Source organism: Nomascus leucogenys, chromosome 7b (assembly GCF_006542625.1).
Source record: "Nomascus leucogenys isolate Asia chromosome 7b, Asia_NLE_v1, whole genome shotgun sequence".
NCBI classification, from domain to species: Eukaryota; Metazoa; Chordata; class Mammalia; order Primates; family Hylobatidae; genus Nomascus; species Nomascus leucogenys.
Window position 1 is genome coordinate 90,392,878 of NC_044387.1, and position 23,342 is coordinate 90,416,219.

Here is a 23,342-nt window from a genome sequence, read left to right on the forward strand (position 1 = left end):
TCGTTTGAAAATTCTAAAATGAGCATATCTTACTTTAATAAAGATTTTAAAAGATGAGAAAAAAATCATTAAAAAAGTATTTCCTAATACCTTAAAGGGTTGTAGTAGATTTAAATTACATAATTGATAAGAATGTTTTTGTAAATTATGTAGTATTATGAAAACACAATGTAGTAAATTTTCCTAAGTCCATGATCTCCCCTCCTTACTTAGAATTAATGGGTCTGGTGCCTTTAGGTATGTTTAGTTTCAGAATTTTATTTTAAAGGAATTTCTGTGGCATAACATAATGTTTATGGTACTTTTACTAAAAGTCACTTATAATGACCAAATTATAACAATTTTTGCAATAAGCTCTCATTAAATTTTCCTAAAAGTAGAAAAAGTACACATTATATACCATTTTGAACTTAATTACTTCTTTAAAATCTCAGAATAATTCAGTGTAAAATGTTAGTTTCAAAGACAATTTATGGGAAATTATAAAGCAACTACAAAGTTCTTTATAATAAATCCAAGATAAAAGTAATTTTTTACAGGTTGAAAATTTTTCAAAATGCCTAAGTGGATTATAAATACAGTTTGGCCATCTGATGAATTTAGAGGCACTTTAAAAGGGGTCTAGTTGAACTACTACAGATAGGACATGTTTGAGGAAATTTAATCTGTAAGTCTAATACCAGTGTTCATTTCTTCCTGCCAAAACAAGAAATTTATTGGAAAAATCCATGAGCAGCATTGATTAGTTTGATTTCTTTCTTTCTCTTTTTTTAGAGACAGGGTCTTGTTCTGCCACGCAGGCCAGAGAGTGCAGTGGTGTGATCGTAGCTTACTGCAGCCTTGAATTCCTGGGCTCAAGTGATCCTCCCTCCTCAGCCTCCCAAAGTGCTGCGATTGTAGGTGTGAGCCACCATGCCCAACCTAGTTTAATTTCTTCATAAAGATTCTTTTATAAGTTGTGCTAATACCTGGAAGGCCTAAAACAGAAAAAAAAAAATAGAATTAATTAAATTAGGATACTACATTGGAAACTCTGTAATAACTTTAAAAATCCAAACAAGGAGTATCTGTCTAAGGTTGAGAGAAGGCATTGAAAAGTCAAGTTTAACATCAACTTTATCTGTGCAGGATGCCATCAATGTCTATTAAAATATGAAGACTGAAGTACATCAGATTTCCAGGATTTTTTTGTTGTTGTTGTTCTTGTGGCCTTCAAGATCATTTTCCATTTTATCCATAACATGGATTATTTTAGATTTTACATAATCTCTCACTTGCATTTTATATAGATTCAATTGCCCAACTCCACTAATACGTTAAAACAGAGAGAACTTATGAAAAACACATTTAATGACATGAGAAAGCAAGTAAGTAAAGAACATGCCAAAAATGTCCCTTTCCTTCTCAAGGTTAAGGGCACTGTTCAATTTATAGCTCTTCTGTTTGATTTCCACATACACAGCTTATTTTGATTAAAGCTAGATTGTGATTAAGAATATTATTCTATTTGACCCTTGCTGATACTTTTTCCTTCAGAGAAAGTGACTGACAGCCATCATGAATTTGTACTTCTGGCTCATGTTAATTCAATAAAGGAAGGAAAGAAGTTTTCCTCATAACATGACAATTTTCCCAGCTCAGTAGGTTGTGATACATTATTCATGCAGACAATAAATTTTAACTCCAATTTAGTCTCATTTCTATAGAAGTCTAGCAACAAAGTAAAATGGGTCTTTTAATGATAGTTCATGACTGGTCAACAAATATCTGAATTTTAGAAACCCAAACGGATATTAAGTAATATTCTAATTCACAAAGTATACACATGCATTAAAAAAATAAAGCTGCTAGCTAGTATTACTCTGAGGAGAATACTACACTCACCACATCCATCTGTTCTGGAGAAGCTGAAGAGAAGGATGCTCTCAAGTAAGGGCTAGGAGCTGAGCTATCGACGTAGAAAGCATTTCCAGGGAGCATTAACACCTAAGAGAGTTTGCGGAAGATAAGTAATGGACCACTAAAGAAAAGCTCACAGATAATATAGTTAAGCCTAATCTCAGAGTAGCACAGGATGTTTTAAGTTTAAAAGCAGTTAAAGAAATCACAAGAAAAAATACTAATTTATATAAACATTGTGTATGTCCTACAATGAACAAAACTAAACACATAGAAACTGAAAAGATGTTCAGAATCAATATGGCAAATGCTATCTCTTCTCAAAATATCAGGAATACACGAAAACTGAGAACACTCAAATTTCAGCTTTAATGTAGAAAGGACAGCTTACTAAAGAAAAATAAACGTAATAAATACAAACAAACGTTTAATCTAACTAGAAAAGTAATTTGTAAGTTAATAAGTCTGAAAGTTACCTTTAAGCTGGGGCCTGAAAGATAAATTATGTCAGGCAAAAAGCAGGGAGCAGTATTTGAGGGCAAAGATACAGAGAGTAAAGGCCCTGAGATGGGAAGAAAATTGGTGCATTCAAAGAACTGAAAGGAGGTAAAAAAATGTAACGTATAAAATGGAGGAATAAAAGTATTAAGTAAGCATGTCAAGATGGGGTGGTCAGAACAGCTGCTGTTCTTGATGGCCACACAGGCAGAAAGCTCACTGATTGTAAGCTCCATTTCCTCTTCTTCCTGGGCATCACATGTACCCTATTCCCCAGCCTCTTTCAAGCTGTGTGTGACCATGACAGCGAATCCTAACCAATGGATGTGAGTACAAGCCAGGTAAGAGATGTCTAAGGCTGGCCCATACAAAACATCCCATGTGTGATCTGCCACGCTCTTTCCATTTTGTAGCCATCTTGGAATCCGTGTGTTGAAGAATGAAAAGCAACAAGATGTAAGAAACCCGGGTCTCTGAATCACTGTTGGAACACAGAGGGCTGCAGGTCACATCTTAGAATTATATGTGAGTCAGAGATAAATTTCTATTGCTTATTAAGTCTTTTAGATTTTCAAGTTTATCTTCTATGGTGGTTAGGGTTGACTAGTATAATCATGATCTTCAAAAGCATTGAGTAACTGCTTGTTACACTGTCTGCTAAAACAAGAGGAGTTGGGAGTGACACGATTTGGAGTACTCTGGGCAAAAGATTTCAAGGCAGAAGATGGGTTTCTCTGTCCTGGTTAAAAATAAAATGAAAGCCATCATTTCTCCCAGTAGCATGGAAAAGTTTTGGGATGTACTAGAAGCAAGGAGCTGAAAGAGAAGGGAGTGGTAATAATCTCTTCACAAGATAACCAACATCTGGGCTAACAAAGTGAGGATAAAGCTGGAGATTATTAGAAAAGGTAAAAAAAGAACATGTAGCAGGATATATGGGATAAATGAAGAGGACTGAAGAAGAGTATCGTAAAAACAAAGTCTATATCCTTAGCGCCTCGCTTAGACATACCTACAGATAACCACTTACCACATATTTTGAGGATAATGGCATTGACAGAAAAGAAAAGAATGTATCAAATTGATTTATTATATTACAATGTATTTATTTGAAATAAGTCAATTAAGTGTTTATCAAGTACCTACAATGTGCTGTGATTAGGGTTAGAACAATTAATGAAGTCTGAGTCCTGCCCTCAAGTAAGATGGTTAAGAGAGGATAATAGCTTTCCCAAGGTGGTGGAGGTAGGACTGAAGTCCAGGCAGTCTGTCTCTAGACCTAACTTCTAGAGCACCTTGTCTCTTAGGCACTAGCATGGCACTTTGCCATCATCAATCCAATCTGTCCTTTAGTTCTTATGATTCAAGACAAAAGTGAATCTAGCAGTAGGTTTCAATGTGTATAAAAGACTGACAAACATGCAAATGGCTTTAATTAATGGAGAAGGAATAATTCATCTGGTAAACTGGAAAGCTACACAGAAAAATATTTAGAATTTTCAGCTTACTTGATGCCCCCAGTGAAACCTAAGTAGACTTATAATTTAAATATAAAACGAGGAAAAAAAAAAAAAGAAACCTAGAATACATTCTATGAGCTAATTTTAAGTGAAAAAAAAATCAGGATACAAACTTTTCTGTATAATTTTAACTATGTAACATAAGTGCACAGCAAAAATACTGTAAGAACAAGCTTTTCAAGAAACTATACTATAAATGGTCACAAAATCTGGGTGGTAAAATCATGGGCTATTTAAAAAATTTTCATTTTGCTTTTATACATTTTCCAAATATCCTACCATGAGTATACTCTATTTTCATCATCAGAAAAAAAAAAAAACCCTTCATTTTAAATACCAGTGGCTAATTCTTACTGAGCACTGAGTATGTGCCACATACTAGTCTAAGGGCTTTACATATATTAACTCACTTAATCATCAGAGCAACCCTATGAGAGAGGGATTCTTATTACCTCTGTTTTACAGACAAAGCACAGAAAGCGTAACCTATTCAAGGCCACACATCCCCTAAGGGGTGGTGCTGGGATTCAAACCCAACAGGTGTGGCTCCAGAGACTACCCTCAGCCACTATGCTAATCAGTAGCTGAGATGAACAACTATATTTCCACTAATTTAGACCAGCAGGATAATTACGTAACCCAAAAACTTCTTATGATTTTGATAATGCCGTAAAATATCTAATATTAGAACATTATGAGTTGGCTGGTGGGCAACAAAAACATTTCTTTCCATTTCTATTCAAGTAAAATATCAAGGAAAAAGTATAACTTTTCTTTAGGTTACCCAGCCCTTCACCTCCCAGTTTTACCCCCATCTTAACGGCCTTTTCTTCAATCAGTTCTTTTACATCATTAATGCCTTTAACTTTAATCCATAAAAACATTCCAGCAGCAGGAACATGCCATTCTGCCAAACCTACAAACAAAAGAAGAGAATAAATGTCTTCCAAAGTAAGGCATTTTGGATGATATCAAAGTGTGTTGTTAAATGGCATAAGTGTAGTAAGTAGAAACTAGTATTCCTAAAAAAGTTCCTTCAATTATAGCATTTTTGAAAATACCATTTTGTGAGCCTTCAAAATTGATGTTCTGGGTTTTATTTCAAAGAGTTACTGTGGGTGAGGGAGGAAGGGAGGGGTAGGGTGGGCAAGTGAATAGCTCGTGTGTGCATATTTACAATGTAGTCAGTCTTAGGGTAGTGCAAGAAATCCCACTCCTCTCTCCTTCACTTAGAACCATACCTAGACAAACATGGCTATTTCAATTTAGAAGAGGATTCTTCCGTTATTTGTGGATTCTTCCAGCATTACAACAAATCCTACTATTCTTGTAATAGTTTAGATGTCCAATGGATTAGTGTTTTTATCAGAATGTAATTAATTATGAAAAGAAATACTTAAAAGTCAAGAATTCCAGAAGCAGTTGTGGGCTTTATGTTTCATTGAGTATTAGGATAGAGAAATCAAAAACAAAGCATAATTATCTTTGATTTAACTTACTATCTTTTTTAAAAAAGAACTTGCTGTTGATTAAAAGTTTTTCTTCCATACTATTATGCAAAGTGGTAAAATAGTGCTATTGTCAAAAAGATACTAATTCTGTTTTTTTTTTTTTTTTTTTGGATCGAGTTTTGCTTCACCCAGGCTGGAGTGCAATGGCATGATCTTGGCTCACTGCCACCTCCGCCTCCTAGGTTCAAGCGATTCTCCTGCCTTAGCCTCCCAAGTAGCTGAGATTACAGGTGCCCGCCATCATGCCCAGCTAATTTTTATATTCTTAGTAGAGACGGGGTTTCACCACGTTGGCCAGGCTGGTCTCGAACTCCTGACCTCAGGTGATTCACCCACCTTGGCCTCCCAAAGTGCTGGGATTACAGGCGTGAGCCACTGCACTCAGCCACTAATTCTGTTTTTACCAAGACTTTATAGAAAATAAGATAGGACAGAAATAAGGAATTGCTATTTTTGGTTTACTATTATTTATATCAAAGGCATATTAATAATATAATTAAAGCCATGTGATTAATTTGACCTTCATAATAAAAAAATGAATCTAAAACATCTTGCAATCAAGTTAGCAATAGATAATACTACAGAGATAAATGAGGTTAATGATTAGAAGGCAAATAATTTGTCACTAGGACATCTGCCTTTGTACAGCTTAGTTAAAGAATGGTTTGACAATTTTACCCTTTGGGGTAAAATTCTGAAATAACTAAAATTTTTGAAAATAGATATTACTAAGCTTTAAGTAAGTTAGTGTTGATTTTTAGATCAATTTTTTTTTAATCACAAATTCTTTGCAGCAGACAGGTAAAGTGGATAGGAAGGCCTGTGCCCAGGTTTATCAAATGTTGCTTCTGAGATGATTTATGGTGTAATGTTTCCTTGGCAAGAATACTCCTGGACTGTTTCTTTTCCACCAGGATTGTTAGTAATATTCAGTGTTTATCCCCTACTCTTACAGATGCTACTGTTTATCATGAGGACGAATGTACGTTCCACTCACCAGTTAACCACTTGTCTGCAGCTGCCAATATTGCATCCTTCTGATTACTATAGAAATCAATAACCCTAGAAGAAGAAAACAATGAAATGGATGTGCTCAGTACATTGATTGCAGAAACAAAAAAGTCTCCAGAGTCCAGGCTATAAGAATTTGTTTTCTATCTTGATTAAAATGTTGAATGCTTGATAGAAGAACGGAGGATATTTGTTTCACTTGTCTGGTGATAAACTTTTAAACGCTGTGTTTTTTCCTTCATTGTAGAATAATTATAAAATAAAAATTCATAAAGAGAAGTCCATTTCTATGTAAAATATGGAACCTAGAAGTAGCAGGATCAATCTTTGTGTTTAGTTGTCTAAATACTGGTTCTCATCACTCAGGATAAAAGACAATACTATTGAAATAATGAATCACTGGTCTGGGAATGCGGATACCCCATTCCTCCTTATTTCTAAATGTCCTAGGAGGTACCACATTTACACAGCTAAAGTAACCCATAACTTGTACCAATATACAGACTATTAGGGAAATTATGTTCACCTTCATCTTTACTTGAGCCAAATCCCGTGTCATGTATCCTTCACAATTAATCATTATTAAATAAAATAGTTATGTGTATGAATAGTTTACCCATTAAATCATTTAAGTAAGTAAATCCTAACCTGGTGGGAATTTTGGACTACCTTAGGAGTGGGTGGACACTGCTTTCAAACCACACCTTGGATGCTGAGAAGACTTGCTAGGTGAAGAGCTAATAAAATGAATAGACTTTTGACTTATAATAGACCGTTCCTATTGTCTCTCCTTTCCCAGGATACTTAGGAAAGAAGAATAAATCAATACTGTAGGTGATCTGTACTATGTTCACTGGGCTCCTATTTTGTTCATAAATATTTAAAGAAATGATATAATACCTGTCTACATGAGCCATGAAACCCTCTTCTCCCCATTCGTGTAGAAGCTGTGATATCATGAGCTAAAAGAGATAAAATCATAAATACCATGTCTCATCCCCTGAAAATGTAATTTTTGCCATATATAAAAGCAACTCACTTTTGATTACATGTAAACCACAATAAGATATAACAAGCTGAGCCTGGCTTATATAGTCAGTGATTTAAAACAAATGTCAATTAATAACAATGATGATACTAGTAAAAATAACAAATATTGATACGGTACTTGTTATGTAGCAGGCACTATTGTTAAGATACTAATATATTTTACCAAATGTAATCTCTATAAATTTCTATTTTACTAATGAGGCACAAGGGTTAAGTTAACTTTTCTGAGTCCCACAGCCTGAATTCAGTCAGGCTATCCAGCTCCTGACCCGCGCTGTTAATTCCCATACTATACTGCTTCTCTAAATATAAAAATGTACAGTAGATGTGTAAAGTTACATGACACATTTGGAGATTTTCTATTTAAAACAGAAGTTCTAGGCTGGGTGCGGTGGCTCATGCCTGTAATCCCAGCACTTTGGGAGGCCCAATGGGGGCGGATCACCAGAGGCCAGGAGTTAGAGACGAGCTTGGCTAACATGGTGAAACTCTGTCTCTACTAAAAATACAAAACTTAGCCGAGCATAGCGATGCACGCCTGTAATCCCAGCTACTTGGGAGGCTGAGGCAGAAGAATCGCTTGAACCTGGGAGGCAGAGGTTGCAGTGAGCCAAGGTCATGCCACTGCACTCCAGCCTGGGTGACAGGGCAAGACTCTGTCTCAAAAAAAAAAAAAAAAAAATTTAAAATGTTATAAATTGATAGTGAACTTCTGTTGATAACAGATACAAAAAATATGAAAAAAAAGTCTCCAACTTGGTAAAACATGGGGCCATCTGCACTTTATGGAACATAAAATATCAAACAAGTGTCCTATTCTACACAAACTTTTCTATTCTATTCATATTCTTGCAACCTGCGAGGTTGTGTTACAGAGCGATCCAATAATTTCTCAAAGTTTGTAAGGAAATTTACACATTCTCTTAAATTAATTTTACTTTATTTTAATTAAAATGCATTCCAACCCATTTCTTTAGGAAAGATTAGCATGTCTGCAAAGAAGGCAAACTATGAGTCACTAAACAGGTTTGGAGTTTCTGTTCTATACCATCTATTTTTTTTTAAAATTCTAATCTGATTACAAAAAAAAAATCGATTTCCTAAATTGTCCTTACCTGGTTAAAAGTGCTGGGGTGCAATGTTGAAACTTGTATGTGTAAAATAACTCTCTCTATTAAGGGTTTTGGACCAGTTAAAAATCCTATTCTCAACCTATGTGGAAAGAGAAAAGGCACGATACCAATTCCAATTAACGATTAATACATATCACTTTCCTGATTTCATTAGACTGACAATTGTGACCTGGGGACAAAAGGATCTAGATAATTAAAACATTCTAATTAACTACTTCTTATTTCAAAAACAAATTTAAGTATACATTTAAAACAAGATTGACCACGTATTTCCAAATGTGCCCTTTCATACCTGATATCAAAAACCTGACTGGTCCCACTACAACTTTAGATAAACAGCCAAGAATCTTTGACTATTGGAGGTGAATAAAGGGAAAAAAAGGCCTGTGTTAATATTAATCATGAAACTGGTATTTTAAGACAAGTAGACTACAAGCATTTGAAGTGAAAAAAATTGTCTAGACTAAAAGATACTGAGGTACTATCTCTGGCTCTATTAGATCTAGCGTCAAGTTAGAGACACAGGGCCTTACCCAGAGGAAATGATTTTTGAAAAAGAGTCAGCTCTGATGACACGTCCATCAACATCCATGGAAAGAAATGTTGGTACCCTGAACTTAAAATGAAAAATAAAAAATACTGTTGGTCTGAAAGCTCTGTTAGTCACTGTATGATTATTTTGAATAGAGAGTAGACAGGAGATGGATTTGGATAACAACAGTACAAATATTCTCTTACCTTTATTTCAACCCTTTAACATGGAATAACAAACAAAGATGCATATTCTTTTATTAGCATCTGCTTGTCTTCATGGCTTTTCTGCCAAAAACACACACAAGGGCTTATTATTTGCTCCAGATGCCATTATTATGAACTTAGGGAAACTTCAAACAGGCCCTCTTTGACCCAGAGGTTGAAATCCAGGATTAACAGACTTACAGGAGGGACTCAAGAAACACTAGTTTGAACAAGACCATAATGAGGATGGCCAGCAGCACTGAAGGGTGTTCAGAGAGAGAACGCTGATCCTTAGGACCGACAGAAAGAAAAATGATGAGAATGAAGATGAAAAATTAGTCAACATGAAAGACTGACTTCAACATTTACTTTAAAAGTAGCTACAGATGAGAAAGGAAATTTGCTGGCATGCTGATGGTGGGAGGCAGGAGGCAAAAGTGATGTTTTAGGAAACCCTGTAGAGAAATCAAGAGTTCTTATCTCTTCCCAGTATATTTAAGGGGCAAGCTGAATCCAAGTATATGTTCTTTGCAGCCCTGAGAGCAAAGAAAGTGTTGGCTTTTGAAGAATCAGGCTTTGGTCTTAACATTATTATCATCTATCAGAAAAAAGTCATCATGAAAGGTAGCTCACATACATAATAGTGTGAGAATCAATCTAAATGCCCATTACCCTGCAGTAAGATCCAGGATATAAATGACAGGGTGGCAAAGGTGTGGTGCGCTGCCTGTGATGCCTCCTCTTGTGTCCATCGGGGACACTGCTAAGAGAGCACAGCCTCTTTCTCCTTCAGCTTGAGCATGGCTTCCTAATCCTTCTCATACGTCATTCTAATCGGCCACCACCAAGACACAGAAGTCAACTGCCAAAGATGAAACTCAGTTCACATCCCTGAGTGATGTCTGAGGAGCTGTTAACTTGGATGTGGAGTTTAAGACGTCCATCAGCCCTGATTTACTCTGTTTGTCGCAGTGCCTGGTATAGAAAGCCAGCTACTATTTTGAAGGTAAGTAATTTCTGGAAAGAGCAGTAATACCAAAAAAGAAAGGTACTAATTCCATAATAAAACTGGAAGACTGAAAAGTAAAGTAGTAGCAAATTAATCATAATTGATTTATTTTCCATGTAAAAGTGGATTAGTTCTGACTCAGCAGTCAGCCTAATACCCAACACAGTACAGTAACTTACAACTTATCTTCTAATAGTGAAATAAGTTCACATCATCACTTACCTTGTTAAACTGGAGAAAATAGTAAGGATCATCTTCTATTATGAGGAAATCATATTTTCTTGCAAGCTAAAAAAGGTTGAAGTAATTGTTTATTTCTTAATCTATTTCTTGAAAGTTATCTAAAATTAAATTCCCTTGAAATTATAATTCTTTGTACTCATTCAAGGAACTACTGTGTGTCTATTGTCTCAGACAATGAGGATAAAAAGAGGAACAAGGCATTAAAGGCTCTTATTCTCATGGAAGTTACATTCCAGGGGGAAAGACAGAATATACATAAGCCTGTGGAGCCTGTGGATCATACGCAGAATAAACATTAGACGAATGGTTTTATTTACTTTGTTTTTTTGAGACAGAGTCACGCTCTGTCACCCAGGCTGGAGTGCAGTGGCGCGATCTTCGCTTACTGCAACCTCTGCCTCCTGGGCTCAAGTGATTCTCCTGCCTCAGCCTCCCAAGTAGCTGGGATTACAGGCATGCACCACCAAACCTAGCTAATTTTTGTATTTTTGGTAGAGATGGGGTTTCACCATGTTGGCCAGGCTGGTCTCAAACTCCTGACCTCAAGTGATCCACCCGCCTCCGCCTCCCAAAGTGCTGGGATTACAGGCGTGAGCCACTGCGCCCAGCTAGATGGGTGGCTTTTAAGTGCTGGGCAGAGCATTACAACAGGTGAGGGAGAGAGTGACAGGGTAGCTATTTCAGGTTCAATCACTGAGAAGGCCTTCCAAACCAGGTAATATCAGAGCTTAAAATGACAGGAAGGAATCAGTTGTGCAAATATCAGAGAAGAAGAATCTAGACTGAGGGATGAATGAAGGGGCAAAGGCCCCAGGATAAGCAAAACGCTTGACATGTTTAAGGGCTAAACAGGACAGTGCGGCTGCCCCAAGTGCAGCAAGAAGAATGATAAGAGAGAAGGCTTGAGAACAGACCGACCATGTTACCTAGCTCTGCAAGGCAGATAAAAGAATTTGGGCTTTATTTTAACTTCAAGGAGAAACCACCGGAGGGCTGTAAACAGGAGAACCTGGAGCCGGAGCCGGGCTTTATACTGACATTTCTGCAGGGACAGATGTGGCTGGCTGCTGTGTGAAGAGTGTGACTGGTTAGAGGGCAGGGTGAAATGCAGCTGGTGTAGTGAAGAAGGCATTGGAGGAGTCCAGTGAGGGCAGGCAGGGGCTCAGAAGATGGGGACAGTGATGACAACAGACAAATGGATGGACTTGGATAAGCTCAGTGGTAGAGTCCACAGGAGAAGCTAGATGTGGGGGATCGGGGGCAAAGGAGGGAAAGACAGGAATAAAGGGTAACCATTCATAGTTGCACTCTTTATGGAGATGGAGAATGTGAGAGGCTGTAGATCAGAGGTTTGGGGTGGGGCTGTGGAAAATCAGGAGTTCTATTTTGGGCATGTTAAGTGTGAAATAATTTTTAGACATCTCTGTGGAGATATCAGTAGAAAGTTGGATACAGAAGCCTGGGGCTCAGGGAAGAGGTAGGGGCCAGGCAATGTGCCAGTCATTGTGTATGTAATGGAATAGACAGCCACAAAACTGGAAGAGGCTGTCTGGGGAATATGTAAACAGAGAAGAGAACTCACGACAGAGCCTGGGAAGTACAAACGTAAGAACATGACTGTGTGTGTGTATGTGTGTATATGTGTGTATATATAGATACACGTATATATGTGTGTGTGTGTATATATGTGTGTGTGTGTGTGTATATACATATTTAGAGTTGGGGTCTTGCTATGTTGCGCAGGCTGGTCTTGAACTCCTGGGCTCAAGCATCCTCCCACCTTAGCCTTCCAAAGTGCTGGGATTACAGGCGTGAGCCACTACACCCAACCTGAGACAATATTTTGAAACTAAAAATTTTCTAAGTAAAAGGAACTGGCTGAAATCTTTCCTGTGATTCCACTGGATGTGACTAAATTCTATAGAGTTTAACATGGGTTTGGTATTTATTTGAAAAAGCTATTTGTAGTGAAAGGTTGGGGACACAGTCAGGTACATAAAAGAGACTTTCCAAAAGGCACATTTCTCTTATTTTTCAAAGATTTCTGGGGAGCTGAATATACGTTTGATACTTAAAAAAATGTTTATAGTGAAAAGCTAGGCATCATAGGTATCTCAAAGAGATTTTATGAAAGGGGAGCATGCCTCTTATTTTTAAAGAATTCTTGGTAACCTAAGATGACAAGGAGTAGGAAGCAGAACAGACAAGTTAACAACACAGAAAATAACGGAAATCAAACTTGGGGTAAAATATTAAATAATCTCATAAAATTTAACATCAGGCCAAGGATGCTATTTTTTATATTAAAACATCAATTATGGGGAAAGAAAAATCTCATAACTTATGAAAGATGCAGAAATTTATTGTGTCTAAATTTATTAGGACCCTGAGCATATATGATTTCCTTTTGTTAAAAATTATATTCCTTGAAAGCAAAAGGCTAATAAGAAAGGGAGCTTGCATAGTGCTCTTCTAAAAAGTCACAAAGAAACAGGAACACAACTACTTCAACCCATTCTTCTACAATACCTCATAGATTTCCTTTTTGCGTTCACTTGTTAATGAGTTTCCAGTAGGGTTGTTGCCATTTGGAACAGTATAAAGAAATTTGGGGGTGTTTTTCTGGGGATTCTTTGAATCTTCTGGTTTCCATCTGGAAAGTATGTCTCTTAGGGAATCTGGAACAATCCCACTTTCATCACTGGCAACATTAATAATGTTGCAGCCCAGTGGGTGCAGCTGTTGAGCACAAAAGAAAGCCTGAGTCAGTCATGATTACAAATGTAAGTGCTATTGGTTTTTTTTTCTTTCTAACTAAGAACTTGCTCATTCATACCCTTAAAAATATATAAACCTGCACCCAGCTCTGAGCTGTTGAGGGTTGAGGTTATACATTTTTTTTTTTTTTTTTTTTTTGAGATGGAGTCTCGCTCTGTCACCCAGGCTGGAGTGCAATGGCGCGATCTTGGCTCACTGCAACCTCCGACTCCCTGGTTCAAGTGATTCTCCTGCCTCAGCCTCCCGAGTAGCTGGGACTACAGGTGCATGCCACCATGCCCAGGTAATTTTTTGTATTTTTAGTAGAGACGGGGTTTCACCATGTTAGCCAGGATGGTCTAGATCTCCTGACCTCGTGATCCGCCCACCTTGGCCTCCCAAAGTGCTGGGATTACAGACGTGAGCCGCCACGCCCCTGGGGCAGATTCCATTATTGTTCAAAAATACCTCCTGTCCCTTCCCAGGGAATTATATAATTCTTTCTTGCCCCATTTATGTCAGGTATGGCCATGTGTCTTGCAGTGGGCAACAAATTCGGGGCAGAAGTGATGCATGTTCCTTCCAGGCAGAAGCTTTAAAATCCAGCTTGTGGTTGTCTATGTCTCTTTTCCCTCTGCTCTAAGATTGACCATGTTTCAGATAGAGATTGCTTCTGTCAATCTGGGGCTTAGAAGAAAGATGGCATGGAACTGAGCTCCAGCAGTCTTGTAGTGGATATGGAGTGTAACGGAAATAAAACTACTGGGGTCATTTGTTACAGCATAACCTAGCTTCTTCTGATGGAATTATCTTTTTTTCTGATTTTTCCTTTATTATTATTACTTTTTCAACTTTCATTTTAGATTCAAGGGGTACGTGTGCAGGTTTGTTACATGGGTATACTGCATGATGCTGAGGTTTGGGGTACAATTGCTCCTGTCACACAGGTACTGAGCATAGTACCCAACAGGTAGTTTTTCAAGCCCTTGCCCCCTTCCTGACTCCCCCCGGCAGTCAGCCTCAGTATCTTTTGTTGCCATCTTTATGTCCATGATGAGTACCCATGAATTATCTTCATAATTATAATTATAACTGGTTTATGAAGTAGGGGTTTTACAAATGAATGTTTTTTGATAGAGTAAATCACGATTCATTTACTGTTGTGTTCATATATAAAATAGTCACAAGCAGAGGTGATATTAAAAATATTTAACAAGTGGTATAGCATGGGTATATCAGATACAGTGCAGGGCTGGAATGGGAACCTGTAGGCCCTCTGTTATGCCGACATTAACTCTGGATCATGGGAGGTTCAGGGTGGTCCTAGGAGAGGGGTCAGGGAAGCCAGGGTGGTGGTGGGACACTGAATGGGATGAGCGGATCACCAAGCAGTACAGTAGAATTTCCATATTTTACCAATTGCTAAGGCTGAACTGGCATGTACTGGCATTGCTTATAGATGTAGCTTTATACAAATTTGTGGAATCTCATTCATGGTTGAGCATTAAAGAAAAAAAAAGAAACTTAAGAAATAATAATTGAATGAGGTTCTAAAAAAATTGCAAATGAAAAGCAAACACTCTTTTAGCAATCAAATATAGAATTATGCATAAAAAAAGAACAATTCAGATCCTCCTTATGACAAATTTAAAAGGCCTTAATCTTATAAAGCACATCTACCATGAATAAAGCAAATCAATACTGGGTCATAAACTAAACACATACTGCTTATTAGCATATTTCCTCAAAGCTTGGCATACAGTTTCTGTTTTTCTGTCTGGGTATGTGAAAACATTTGTGCGTGTGTATATGCACGCTTTCTATGTAGACACTGGTTTTACATTCACAGACATTATGTAATCTCAAATCTTAGGAGTTTAGGAAAATATGAGTATCCAATCATTAAGAAAAAGTAATTATTTTATTTTAGTTTTATTGTGGTAAAATTGTTGCCATTTTAAGCCTTTTTTTGGTTTGTTTTTTTAAGCGACAAGGTCTCACTTTGTTGCCTGGGCTGAAGTACAGTGGTGCAATTATGGCTCCCTGTAACACCATGCTCCTGGGCTCAAGCAATCCTTACACCTCAGCCTTCTGCCTGGCTAATTAAACAAACAAAAAAAAGTAGATACGTGCTTTGCTATGTTGCCCAGTATGGTCTTGAACTCCTGACCTCAAGTAATCCTTCAGCCTCGGCTTCCCAAAGTGCTGGGATTACAGGTGTGAGCCACCTCGTCTAGTCCATTTTAACTATTTTTAGGAGTACAATTCAGTGGCATTAATTACATTCACAATGTGTACATCCATCACCTCTGTCTATTTCCAAAACTTTTTCCTCACCCCAAATAGAGACTCTGTACCTATTAATCAATAACTCTCCATTCTCTACTCTCCCCAGCCCCTGGTAACCACTCATCTACTTTCTATATCTATTAATTTGTCTATTCTAGATGTTTCATATAATTGGAATAATACAATATTTGTCCTTTTGTGTCTGGCTTCTTAAAGTTAAAATGCTTTCAAGGTTCATCCATACTGTAATATGTATCAGATCTGTGTTCCTTCTTATGGCTGAATAATATTCCATTGTATGCATATACCACATTAATCCATTCATCCACTGATGGACACTTGAGTTGCTTCTACCTTTTGGCTATTGTAAATAATATTGCAATGAAGATTTGTATACAAGTATCTGTTTGAGTCCCAGTTTTCAATTCTTTCTGGGTATATACCCATGACTGGAATTGTGGGTCACATGGTAATTCTATTTTAATTTTCTGAGGAACTGACAAACTTTCCCACAGTGGCCATACCATTTTACATTTCCTTCCACCAGCAATGAATGAACCCAGTTTCTTCACATATTCACTATTTTTTTTTTAATAATAGCCATCCTGGTATGTGTGAGGTAGTATCTCACAGTAGTTTTGATATGCATTTCTCTATTTAAAAAAATTTTTTTCCTCAAGCCTGAATCTTGCCAAATAACCAGACTGCAGGTACAACTGTCACACATTGTAGAGTACTAACCACTACATGATCATGGAACTTGTGGCTTTCATATGTTGATTTATGTTGCTTTGCACTTCTCTAACCACTAATGATGTTGAGCATCTTTTATTGGCCTTTTGCACATGTTTTTATTGGCCTTTTGCACATGTTCTTCATTTGGCCTTTTGCACATGTTCTTCAGGCTAATGTCTATTTAAGTCCTTTGTCCATTTTTAAATTGAGTTGTTTATCTTTCTGTTGAGTTGTAGGAGTTCTTTATATGTTCTTGTTATTAAAGGTTTATTAATAATATAAAGGTTTATAATAATATAATAATATAAAGGCTTATCATAATATAAAGATATATTATGATAAATATTTTCCCATTGTACAGACTCTTTTTTCACTTTTTTCATAATGTCCTTTGATACATAACTGCGTTTAAATCTTCAAGTCCAATTTATCTATTTTTGTGGTTGTTGTTGCTCATATTTTTGGTCATATCTAAAAAATCCACCAAATCTAAGGTCATAAAAACTTGCCCTTATGTCCTAAGTGTTTGTAGTTTTAGCCCTTATATTTAGGTCTTTGATCCATTTTGAGTTAAATTTTCATATGGTGTGAGGTAAGGGTCCAAGTTCTTTTACATGCATGTGGAAATCCAGTTGTCCCAGCACCACAGTTGAAGAGACTATCCTTTCCCCCACTGAATGATCTTGGCACCCTTACTGAAATCAACTGGATTTGTGGGTTTATTTCTGGATGCTCAGTTCTATTCTATTGGTCTATATGATTGTCTTTATGCCAGTACCACACTGTTTGATTACTGTAGCTTTGCAGTTTTGAAATTGGGAAGTGGGGGTCTTCCAAATTTGTTCTTTTTCAAGATTATTTTGGCTATTTAGGTCCTTTAAACTCACATCAATTTGAAAATTGGCTTTTCCATTTCTGCAAAAAAGGCTGTTGGCTTATTGATGGGGATTGTATTGAATCTGTAAATTGCTTAACGTTGTATTAATATCTTAACAATATTAAGTCTTCCAATCTATGAACTGTGGAAGTCTTTCCATTTGAGTTTTGCTTAATTTCTTTCAGCAAAATTTTTCAGTTTTTAATGTATAAGCCTTCCATCTCCTTTGTTAGATTTATTCCTAGGTATTTTATTCTTTTGGATGCTATTACAAATGGAATTGTTTTATATATTGCTTTATATGTTGATTTTCATAAAAATAATATAAAATTTGAAAAAAATAAGAGGATTCATGAAGTTGGAATCAATAGAGCATAAAAGTCATCGCATTCAATTCCCCTACTCTAAGCTAGAATTACTTTTGCCATATTTGTGTTAGGTGGCAGTCAAGAGTGACTGACTACCTACAGTGATGGGCAATGTTGTAACCCCTTATGAAGTCTGGTAAGGCCAATGGTTAGCAAGTTCTTATACAGCGCTGAAATTGTTTCCCTGTGATTCCAGTTCTATTAACCTAAGGTCATGTACAAATAAATCTAATTCTTTTGTCATATGGCTAACTTTTATGTATTTGAGGACAGTTTTCATGCCTCTGTTGAGTCTTTTCCTTCTGGGGAAAATAGCTCCAGTTCCTACAACCATTCATCATATGGTATGGCTTCCAATTCCCTATTTACTCTGATTGTCTTTCTCTGAATATGCTCCAGTTGTGGACATTTATGTCTTAAAGTAGACTGCCCCAAACAAACCTAATTCTCAGCAATGTGCTCTGACTAGTGCAGAGCAGAGTCAGATTATCAGCTTCCTCATTCTGTATATCACAGTTCCACGGATCTAACTTTGGAGTGGAAAGTCCTCATTATACCATATTAGTATACTAAACTGACATATAACATGGTTGTACTTATGCACATGGTAATAAGATAGTAATAAAAAATAAATTTTTGTAATTTAAGTTACATTTCAAGTGAAATATTAAGAGAATTGGACATGATTTTGCATAATCTAATTTTAATGCCTATACACTTGGATTTTAAAAAAGAAATGTATAAAGAAGAGGGTACATTTAACATACTTTGTACATATCATTTAAGATTATCCTGCTTATGGATAAAAGATGCTATTTCATTTTTCTGTGGACAGATTATTCTAAAGTTAATAAGATATTAACTTTATTATAATAAAGTTATTATAAAACCTTTATTATAAGTTTTCTTCTTATTTACTACAAGAGAGTTGCCTTTAGTAAAAATGTATACTCACACTTTGAAGAGTTCCTGAATAAGCAGGTTCATCTAGGAGGACATTATCTCCAGGGTTAATGATCATTTCAAACACCTAACAAAAGAAGCATAGGTTAGCTTGTTAGTCAGCATAGGTTAGTACTGTTTCCATGCTCAGAAGCCCATTTTTTAGTTTGAGCTCACATGATTCTAGAGTAAGAATTAGAAAATTGTTTATAAAGGGCCAAACAGTAAACATTTTGTGGGTCATAGGATCTCTGTTGCAACTACTCTGCCTCTATAGTGAAAATGCAGCCATAGACAATATATAAATGAATGGGTGTGACTGAGTTCCAAAAAAACTTTATTTACAAAATTTGATGGAATGGATTTGGCTCTCAAACCATAGTTTGCCAACTCCTGTCCCGGAGTAAGGTGAACAGAGGTTTGGCTCCTAACATTCATTTATTCCTTTTATTGATTCTTTGAAAATCTATTAAATGTTTACTGTTAAGCCAGGCCTGTGTAAAGTGTCAGAGATAAAACAGCAAAATGACATGGTTCTTACTCTCATGGAGCTACTGGTCTACTGGGAAAGCTAGACACCAACTAAACAACTACCCAATAAATGTGCAATTAAAAACGGTGGTGAGTGATACTAAGTACAGATGCACAATGACATAAGAGCTCATTGTAGGAAGACCTAGGCATTGAGGGAATTCAGGGAAGGCATCCTAGAGGAAGCGATGAGTTGGTGTAGTGGGTGACAATAGTTACATTTGAAAAACCAAAATAATTATGTGTCTTGAGGCAGAATGTAGAGAAAAGAGTGGTGTGACATCAGACAGAAGTGGGCAGAGACCAACCATATAGGCATTTGAGCCAAGGGAGGCAAGTAAGGATTTTAAGAAGAGAGTGGGGAGGGGGAGTCACATGATCAGATACTCGTCTTGAAAAGATCAATCTGGCTGCAGTATGAAAGAATGAAAGAAGGGTGAGAATACATGTGAAAAGTTTGGAAAGCTTTTAGGATTGTTTGGGAAGTTACTGCCACAGGCCTGGAACAGGTAAGGGTCATCTTAAAGTAGAGTGGTGACAGTGGAATTGTAGAGAAGAACTGAGAGGTATTAGGAAATGAAAAGTAATGGAACATGATTATGGACAATAGGGAAATGAGGAAGAGGAGGTGTCAAGAATGATGCCTAGATATTTGGTTACAGAACTAGATAGATGGTGGGGGTGGTGCCATTCACTGAAACGCATAACCACAAAGCCATCCATATCCGAGTGAGAGGATGATTTGTTTTAGTGTGAGATGCCTTTGAAACATCCTGTGATGATGTCAGATGGATAGATGGACAAATGGATTTGGAAGGAGCTTAGAAGTTACTGGCATATGGTTAATCACGTGAATGTAAATGGAGATACCCAGGGAACGTACATAGACTAAGGAGAGATGTTCAAGGACTGAGCTACAGGGAACTCCAATAAATAAGTGCTGGGTAGAGGAGGACACTGCAAGGAAGGCAGGGAAAGTGGGCTGGAGGAGAACCACACAACATGCTACCGAGAGAGCTGGAGGAGGACAGTGTTTTCAAAAGGGTGGGGGAGACTTCCAGTTCCAAAATGGCGGTGTAGAAGCAAGTTGACTTCATTCCCTCCCACAAAACCACTAACAAATATACAGTGCTAAAATTTTCACCAGAAACAACCCAGAACTCAAATATGAGGATGAGTCAGTTCCTAGGACTACAGAGAAGTGAAAAAACTCTGAGCAGATGGTAAGAAAAACATACTTCTGCATCTATGATACCCCTCCTCCCAATTCTGCCTGGCACCAAGCACGTGGAAAAACTCCCCCTAATTCACGGCCTCTACACTGGAAAAAGTGAGATTGAGGTGGCCAAGAGTTTCCCCACCATCTTTGGTTCCCTGGCAGGAGACCTGTCCTTGCCTTAACCCTTGGGAAGCATCATGACTGCCGGGAGGGAAAAACATCCCTGAGGACAGGCAGAGACAAAATGGAGAGGCAGGACTACCATTCCAAGCCCTGGAAACTCTGCACTGTAACTCAGCGAAAGGCATGCCAAAGCAGAGTGACTGTTCAGCAGCACCACACTGCAGGAGGAATGTTCCAGAGGTTCCTGGGTATAATTCTTTTGCTGGCCATCTCATGCCAATGGAATAAATCCTTTGGGACCTCCCTGATTTGGGACAGGCTGTTCTCGAATTATTTAGTAAACCTGGGCTTAAGGTGCAACCTAGGAAGATGCTAACAAGGAAGCAGTGACCCAGCAATAGAGATTTACTAAGCAAATATATCCAATAAAAAGCAAAGCAAGCCAGACAAAACAAACAAAAAAAATAGAATAAATAACTAATCCTTTAATGCAAAAAACTGATGTATACCTACAAGAAACAATAGCAAACAGGAAACCATGACCTCCCCAAAATGACAAAGCAAAAATCCAGTGACTGATCCTAACAAGATGGCAATTTGTCAGCTTTTTGACCAAAAATTCAAAATAGCAGTTTTAAGAAAACTCAGTGATCTTCAAGATAACTCAGAACAGCAATTCAGAAATTTATCAGAGACATTTAACAAAGAGATTGAAATAATAAAAATAAGAAAAAACCCCAGAAATTTTGTAACTGAGAAATACTGAACTCAGAATTGTTGAACTGAGGAACTCATTAGAGGCTCTCATCATCAAAATGGACCCAGCAGAAGGAAAAATAGGTAAGCTTGAAGATTGGCTATGTGAAAATACAGTCAGGGAAAAAAGAAAAAAGAACAAAGAGTGCCTATGAAATATAGAAAATTACCCTAAAAGACTAAATCGAAGAATCATTGGTCTGCAAGAGGAAGGTGAGCAAAAGCAAGGCATACAAAGCTTATTTAAAGAAATAATAACAGAAAAGTTTCTAAACTTGAGACAGATAAATATCCAGGCCACAGAAGAAGGTCTGAGAACATCAAACAGATTCAATCCAAATAAAACTACCTCAAGGCATATAAGAATTAAACTCTCAAAGGCTAAGGACAAAGAGAAGATGTGAAAAGCAACAAGACAAAAGAAGAAAATAATATATACATGAGCTCTAATTTGTCTGGCAACAGACATCTCAATGGAACCATACAGGCCAGGAAGAAGAGAAATGACATTTTCAAAGTGCCCAAAGGAAAAAGCTGCTATCTAAAAATATATATATATATTTTTTATTGATTGATTGACTGAGATGGGGCCTCGCTATGTTAACCAGGCTGGTCTCGAACTCCTGGCCTCAAGCAATCTTCCCATCTCAGCCTCCCAAAGTGCTGGGATTACAGGCGTGAGCTACCATTCCCGGCCCATCCAAGAATATTGTACACTTGATCTTAGCCAAAAGGCAAGAAGCAATCATCCAAGAATATTGTATCCAGCAAAATTATCCTTCAAATATGATGGAGAGATAAAGTCTTTCCCAGACAAACTAAAGCTGAGAGAATTTACCACCACCAGATCCATCTTATGAGAAATGCTAAAGGGAGTTCTCCAACCTGAAAGAAAAAAATACTAATGTGCAAAAGAAAACTTTTCAAGGTAAAAAACCCACTGGTAAAATTAAGTACATGGACAAACCCAGAATACTCTATGATTGTAATTATGGTGTGCAATCCACTCATAATTCTCATATGAAGCCTAAGCGACAAATTGGTCAAAAACAATAATAGCTACAGCAACTTGTTAAGATAGGTAATATGTAAATTGAGACATCTCAAAGCCAAAATGTGGGGAGGAATGGAGTTAAAGAATAGAGGATTTTTTTGTGTTTTTTGCATTTGTTTGCTTCTCCAAGATAAGATAAGTTGATCCAAGATAAGTTGTTACCTATTTAAAATAACTTGTTAAAAGATTTTTTTTTTGTAAGCCTCATGGTAACCACAGTACAAAAACTTATAATTGATTCACTACAAATAAAGAGCAACAAATTACAAAATACTACCAGAGAAAATCACTTAATCACAAAGGAAGACAGTAAGAAAGGAAGAAAAGAACAGAGGAGTCTCAAAACAACTAGAACACAAGCAACAAAATGCCAGTAGTAAGTCCTAACTTATCAATAATGACACTGAAAGTAAATGGTCTCCATTCTCCAATTAAAAGGCATGGAGTGGCTGAGTGGATAAAGAAACAAGACCCAATCATATGCAGCCTACAAGAAACCCACCTCATCTATAAAGACACACAGTCTGAAAATGAGGAGGTGGAAAAACATATTCCATGGAATTGGAAACCTAAAAAGAGTAGGTGTAGCTACACTTAGATAAAATAGACTGCAAACCTAAGATTGTAAAAAGAAACAAAGAAGGTCACTATATAATGATAAAGGGGTCAATTCAGGAAGATAATATAACAATTATAAATATATATGCACCCAACACCATACCTCCCAAGTATACAAATATTAATAAATTTAAAGGGAGAGATAGAATGCAATACAATAATAGTGGGAGACTTAAACATTTCACTCTCAGTAATGAACAGATTATCCAGACAGAAAATCAACATGAAGAAACATTGAGGTAAAACTACATACTACATCTAATAGACCTAGTAGACATTTACAAAAATATTCAACGAACTGCTGCAGCATATACTTTCTTTTCATCAGCACAATGAAGAGTCTGCAGAACAGACTATACCTTAGGCTATAAAACAAGTCTAAACAAATAAAAAAAAACCAAATCTTATCAAATATCTTTTCTGACCACAATAATAAAACTAGAAATCAATAACAAGAGGAA

General features: G+C 36.9%; 1 protein-coding gene across 2 annotated transcripts in view; it reads right to left on the reverse strand.

Moving 5' to 3' along the window:
- Nucleotides 1–238: 238 nt before the first annotated feature.
- AADAT (aminoadipate aminotransferase) overlaps nt 239–23,342 on the reverse strand; it is a 30,198-nt gene continuing 7,094 nt past the window's right edge. For both annotated transcript variants that reach the window (XM_003257968.3, XM_030816328.1), the window contains exons 4-13: nt 18,594–18,668; nt 13,142–13,351; nt 10,592–10,657; nt 9,156–9,238; nt 8,605–8,701; nt 7,340–7,401; nt 6,426–6,490; nt 4,727–4,833; nt 1,885–1,986; nt 239–977 (exon numbers count right to left, since the gene is read on the reverse strand). In XM_003257968.3, coding sequence (XP_003258016.1) covers nt 936–977; nt 1,885–1,986; nt 4,727–4,833; nt 6,426–6,490; nt 7,340–7,401; nt 8,605–8,701; nt 9,156–9,238; nt 10,592–10,657; nt 13,142–13,351; nt 18,594–18,668 — 909 coding nt within the window. In that variant the 3' untranslated portion in view covers nt 239–935. The remainder of the gene's footprint in view (nt 978–1,884; nt 1,987–4,726; nt 4,834–6,425; nt 6,491–7,339; nt 7,402–8,604; nt 8,702–9,155; nt 9,239–10,591; nt 10,658–13,141; nt 13,352–18,593; nt 18,669–23,342) is intronic.